General features: G+C 31.5%; 1 protein-coding gene across 1 annotated transcript in view; it reads right to left on the reverse strand.

Annotated features, from left to right (window-relative positions):
• Positions 1 to 3,273: 3,273 nt before the first annotated feature.
• Positions 3,274 to 7,092, reverse strand: part of LOC106461883 (inaD-like protein) — a 38,886-nt gene continuing 35,067 nt past the window's right edge. Inside the window, exons 9-10 of the mRNA XM_022388961.1 lie at positions 4,181 to 4,446; positions 3,274 to 3,633 (exon numbers count right to left, since the gene is read on the reverse strand). Coding sequence (XP_022244669.1) covers positions 4,185 to 4,446 — 262 coding nt within the window. The 3' untranslated portion in view covers positions 3,274 to 3,633; positions 4,181 to 4,184. The remainder of the gene's footprint in view (positions 3,634 to 4,180; positions 4,447 to 7,092) is intronic.

A 7,092-nucleotide genomic window follows, 5' to 3' on the forward strand; every position in this document is an offset into this window, starting at 1 on the left:
CTGCTGAGTGTAGAAAGAGAAGAAACTGAAAAATCTGACTTTGAGCACATCATAGACCAATTTGCATCAGTGAAAGCAAGAAAGGTGTAGTTGTAATTTTCATGTTGTGCCATAATTTGTTAATTAAAAGATTAACAAGCTTGACTTGTATTTTTGAGCTGATATTATGGTAAAGTTATCTAAAAGATGGGTGTCAGATGTTTGGACATGGGCTCAATTTCAGTGCTTGCCATAGGCGCTATTTTCTGTAGATACGCCCCTGAATATAATATATAATATTACTGTAGAGTAGCCAGCGATACTACGAAACCAGTTAAATAAAAAAAAAAGTTAAAAAAGAAAGTATATGTTTTTTTTATATGTTTATGTGTGTGCAATTTTCAGATTAAATATTTTATAGTGAAACCCACAGTATGCACAAAATAGTTGAGCAGTGTAGATTTATTGGTAAAATTTCTAGATTACTGATAATGTCACTATTTTTTTCTGAGAAACTCTACAAACATGTGATTAGACATATCGATATCTAGCAGTGTTGTATTTAAATTCCTCAAATGTGTATTTTTGTGACTATTTTTATTGTACGTAAATGAGGTACAAATGGTTGGTCCAAGACATTATCCGTCTTCTTGGTATAATTGTATGAAACGACAGAAGACAAAAATATGTGATACTCAGAATCATGCCACAGAGAACAATTATGTTTATTTATTATACGTCAAAAAAAAAACAACGTAAAATGTAGCTTTTTTATCTTTTTATCTGTAGGAAAAATACCCCGGCTGATTCTAATGGCGATGAGAAAGAATAAAAATCGTTACTAGTTATATAAATTACTTAATACAATTAAGTTACTCGAAACAGTATACTTACTGGCTTATTATTCAAAGGTACATAAGAGACAACGTCGGTACACTAAGGTTTATCATAGAAGACGGGCACGTGGAGATGTTGTCACAGTAACATTAAGGTCTGAATATTACCCGGAACTAGTATACAGTTATTATATCAAAGACTAGCAACTCACCTAAGTAACTACTCAGCAATATAACCCACATGTATACAAAATCACATTATTAATTATCCAGCAATATAACCCACATGTATACAAAATCGCATTATTAATTACTCAGCAATATAACCCACATGTGTAAATACCCTCATCTAATAATAACAATATTAATCAATCAGCAATATAATCCACATGCGTAACTATCTTCATGTATACAAAAATCACATTATTAATTACTCATCAGTATAACTCACATGGGTAAATGTCCTCATCTAATAAAAATCACATTATTAATTACTCAGCAATATAACCCACATGTATACAAATCACATTATTAGTTACTTATCAGTATAACCCACATGGGTAAATACCGTCATCTAATAATAACAATATTAATCAGTCAGCAATATAATCCACATGCGTAACTATCTTCATGTATACAAAAATCACATTATTAATTACTCATAAATATAACCCACATGGATAAATGTCCTCATCTAATAAAAATCACATTATTAATCACTCAACAATATAACCCACATGGATAACTATCTTCATGTATACAAAATCACATTATTAATTACTTATAAATATAACCCAAATGGGTAAATATCGTCATCTAATAAAAAACACGGTATTAATCAGAAACCTAACGGTAAATAATAGTACAGAAATAACGTAGATGAAACGACTCCTTAATATAAAATTGTGTAAGTAGAACGAAAAATTTGCAAGTGTAATTAAAGTAAACAAAACAATAAGAGTAACTAAACTATACAAAATAGTAAGGATAATTAAAGTATACAAAATAGTAAGGATAATTAAAGTATACAAAATAATAAGGGTAATTAAAGTATACGAAACAAGCGTAATTAAAGTATACAAAACATCAAAGTTAATTAAAGTATACAAAACGTCAGACTTAATTAAAGTGCACAAAAAACAATGGTAATTAAAGTATACAAAATAATAAAGATAATAAAATAATAAGGGTAATTAAAGTAAACAAAACAAGTGTAATTAAAGTACTCAGAACAACAAGGTAACTAAAGTAAACAAAACAAGTGCAAATAAAGCATAGAAAACATCAAAGCTAATTAAAGTATACAAAATAACATGGGTAATTAAAGTAAACAGAACAAGTATAATTATAGTATACAAAACATCAAAGTTAATTAAAGTATGCAAAATAGTAAGGATAATTAAAGTATACAAAATAATAAGGGTACTTAAAGTATACAAAACAACAAGGTAATTAAAGTACACAAAACAACAAGGGGAATTAAAGTACACAAAACAACAAGGGTAATTAAAGTATACGAAACATCAAAGTTAATTAAAGTATGCAAAATAACAAGGGTAATTCAAGTATACAAAACAAGTGTAATTAAAGTATACAGAAGAACAAGGGTAAGTAAAGTATACAGAAAAACAAGGGTAGGTAAAGTACACAAAAAAAACAAGGGTAATTAATTAAAGTATAAATAACAACAAGGGTAAATAAAGTACACAAAACAACCAGAGCAATTATCGTATACAGAACAACAAGGGTAATTAATTCAAGTACATAAAACAACAAAGTAATTAATTCAAGTACATAAAACAACAAAGTAATTAATTCAAGTACATAAAACAACAAAGTAATTAATTCAAGTACATAAAACAACAAAGTAATTAATTCACGTACATAAAACAATAAAGGTAATTAAGTATGTATTTCAGTGAGCAGCTATAGTGTTGCGCACAGTTCACGGGTAACTTAGTTACCATTATAAAAGATAACTCCAGTACAAGCATTAATAACAACAAACATAACTCCTTTATGTTCATTAACAGCAAAAAAACTTAACTCAACTATGCTCATTAAGAACGACAAACAAAAAAGTCCATTATACTCAATAATAACAACAAACATAACTTTATACTCATTAAACAACGACAGACATAACTGCACTATAGTCAATAAGAACAACAACAAACAAACATGTAAAGCACTAAATGTTTAAGAGAACACTAACCTTTCATTTATCATAAGGATGTACATAATCACAGTAGAGTTATTTTGAATTATAATACATAATCGCCTAAAAATCACTGGAATTACGTTACAGGTACACAAATCATGCAAATCAAAGGTTAACTCTACTATTTTCATTAACTTAAAAGGTGTAAGTCACCCAAGAAATGTTTCAGAGAACACTAACTCCAATTTTAAATCTTGAGACATAAAACGTGGTATAGTACATGGTGCCATAAATTATTTATTAGGTTTTCAAGCGATATGCACCACGAGCTTGGTTAAACCTGTAAATCTGTAACTTTGCGAGGAGGTAGGTGAAGAAGCAGGATTTAACAGTGTGACAGAACGCAAGCTTCAAAGGCTTTGCCACTGCAGATTTCCCGCTAGTTTTGGAATATTTTGGTGACATCAGCAGTTGTAGCAGACAAATCACACGAGACATTTTCAAGTCAGTTGAACAGTTCTTGGACTCGACTCCCTGTATTTGAGAAAGGCTCGCAGCACAAAAGTCACTGCCTCAAGGCATATCAGTTGGAATAGTTAATACTCAGAGTCAGAGGTAAAATTATCCTTAAAGAGGTACAGGTACCTTTGTCAGGACCTGGAATATAAAATGTGATTCGAATTAAAGGCATCTCTTGATGAACTATTCAAATTGACGGCCATAAAATAATAAAATAATGGGACTCAGTACCGATTTCCTGTAATAAAAATACAATAAATAAATAAAGCGCTAATTACTTCTAATATCCCCCCCCCCCAAAAAAAAAGTCGGTAGAGAGTTCTAGTAAAAATCGATAGAATTTCACCCCTAAAAATTAGACTTAGAAATAAAGCAGTGACTTGACTAATCTAATTTTAAGTAAGATATATATTTCATTTTTAACAGTAATCATAATGTCAATCTAAGTAATAATCTGACCAAAGAATAAAACAGTTAACATCTATTAGCTATTGAAGTGGATTCAATTAAATAAACATTTCTTCTAGTTAAACAACCATATTATTTCATCCATAGCCAATAAATGATTTCTATTCTGATGTCTGTATGCGACAGTTTGGGATAACACTAGAAACTCTTCATATTCCGACACTTTTTTAACTGGCCACTCTAGTGGAACTAGAAATAGTTTTGGCAGTAAACTCACTAGTTTAAAAGCTGGTGATTTTTATACTAGGAAGAAGTGGGTGGTCTGCGCCATTGTCAACTAGGTCTTCGGGTTCGTGGAAGTCCATGTCGTCATTATTTCTTCTATTTAAGCAGTTTACACCTACTAGACCATGTTTGTTCTCTGTAACTATGCTGAGCCTTAACCGTCGGGAGCTGGCACTGGGACTAACCTCTCGAGACGGGCTCGCAGAGGGGGGATAGCTTGGAAAGCCCGCGGTGGTGTGTTGATGGCCCACGGGAAGGCTAGAATAAAAACTTTTCATTATTATATTATTTTGTAGCAGGAGTCAACGTCTAATTCAAAACTCTTTCATGTAAATAGGATATGACAGCAGCTACACAAGAGATAAAATATAACGCAGGTTAAAATCGGCCTGAAATGTCGAAAAGTATTAAAAAAACACTGATTTTACTGACATTGTTAGGCTTATGTTAGAGAAACTAGCATAGCCAACTTTTCCACTAATAAGATCCTCATTTAAACAAATAGTTGAAATGCACATTACGGATATTGGTCATCACTTTAATTGATCTCCATTCTTACGAGCCTCCATCTTCCAGTGGTTCAGCGGTAAATCGTAAGGTTTATAACCCTAAAAGCCAAGTTTCGATACTCGTAGTGGGCACAGCACAGATAGCCCATTGTATAACTTTGTGTTTAACAACAAATAAACAAACAAACCATTCTTACGAAAATATTAAATAAACAAACAATGACATCATATTTCATCAGATCATATAGTTGCTTAATATTATATGTATAGTATTTTTCTTGTCCTTCACTGACCACAACGAACCTGTATTTATATAGATTTCGAAGAACATCTAGCATCAACGCTGTTAATCTAGAGTTCGATTCACTACTTGTTGCTGAGTTACACCGGTTTCGGGGACTTTCACCCCTCATCAGTAACCTTGGACAAAGATAAGAGTAGACTTCTTATAGTAGTGGAGTGCATCTTACATGTCTGGCAATGTTTGTTGTCTTGAGAAATGTGTTTTGAAAGTTATTTAGATATAAAGAAACATTAATGCTTTCTTTTTATTATTTAGAATTATTAACATGTATTTTATTATCTTAAACGGCTTGTTTGCTGATGAAGAGTAGTATCCTTCGAAACCATTATAACAGACAAGATGTGAATGTAATGATAGATTGGGTTTCATGTATATTCTTGGTTATTGTATTTGCTTCACCAAGCCCAATTGTATATTTTGTAAAAAAAAAAGTTACTATTTTTACTGTCCTTTCTTAAGCTTTTCAAATATACCAGTAGACAAACTTGGATGTTTATAATATACAGTTTCATTTCCCGCGCTTTCAAATATTATATTGACAAAATGTGTAATACGGGAAACGTTAACTACTTAAAGTAAGAGAGACATCACCGACAAGCTCTGAAGTTTATCAACAACTCTTATGTCTATATTACCAAATTTGTTTAGTGCGAGTAACGTTATTTGTATATATGTCTCTATATTTACATGCTGAGTTTAAATTATACACATTCATAAACTAACAGTGACTAATCTTATATCAATGCTTAATAATATGATTTAGGCCTAGACCAAATCTACGAAGCAGGCCGAAAACCTTGAGAAGTTATTGGGTTTCTGACTGAAAGCACTGTTAACGGAGAACTGAATATTTAATGTAAATATATTCATAAGTGTTATCTAATTACGTAGACATGTTCATTTCAAGTTTTATTTAATTATTCAGTTAATTTTTTCCCATTTTTGACACATACTGTGTGTGAATGTATATTTAGGTAGACCGTTAACGTATAGTATGTATACAAATAGAAACGCACGTTGATGTTATCGTATGAGTGTTTGTGTATGCTTTGATGTACAGTTCAGTCTTTAACAAATTTGCATCCAAATGCAAAACTTCATAGTTTCTGTGATCAAGTCAGCAATATATATATAATAGTATTATATATATTATTTCATTTAGCACTCCCTAGTAGCAAATTAATGAAACTTCTTAAACAAATGCTAGTATATAATTAATACAATGTGTGACTGAAAATTTTAATCAAATAACGTATTTGCACTATAAGAGAGATCCAACGCTTGTATGTGCGGTTAAACGCATAGCTAAATGGTTTTTAGTGTTATAAGCTCTCATACTTGCTATAGGGGGCAGATGTGCAGTGAGTAGATAATTTTCAAAGCTCCTGGTGTCATGTTCATGAAATCAATGCTACCGTACAGTATCCTTGTTCCGGGTACAAAATCGTCGAATCAATTTTAAGAAACGTTTATCTTAATATTATAATTTTCTCTTGGTGATACCTTACCTTTTTTTATGGTTAACACTTTGTAAAAAGTTCCATTAAAAAAACTCGTGACCAGAGAAAGAATATATACTTGTTAACACAGATGCCGAGAGCGTCAGATACAGAAAATGATTATATTAACACAGATGCTGAGAGTGTCAGATAATGGAAATGAGTATGTTAACACAGATGCCGAGAGCATCAGATAAAGGAAATGAGTATGTTAACACAGATGCCAAGAGCATCAGATAAAGGAAATGAGTATTTGCTCTCGGCATCTGTATTAACTCAGATAAAGGAAATGATTATATTAATACAGATGCCGAGAGCATCAGATAAAGGAAATGAGTATGTTAACACAGATGCCGAGAGCATCAGATAAAGGAAATGATTATATTAACACAGATGCTGAGAGTGTCAGATAAAGGAAATGAGTATGTTAACACAGATGCCGAGAGCATCAGATAAAGGAAATGATTATATTAACACAGATGCTGAGAGTGTCAGATAAAGGAAATGAGTATGTTAACACAGATGCCGAGAGCATTAGACAAAGGAATTGATTATATTAACACAGATGCTGAGAGTGTCAGATAAAGGAAAT

This window comes from Limulus polyphemus, unplaced genomic scaffold (genome assembly GCF_000517525.1).
Source record: "Limulus polyphemus unplaced genomic scaffold, Limulus_polyphemus-2.1.2 Scaffold1052, whole genome shotgun sequence".
Lineage (NCBI taxonomy): Eukaryota > Metazoa > Arthropoda > Merostomata > Xiphosura > Limulidae > Limulus > Limulus polyphemus.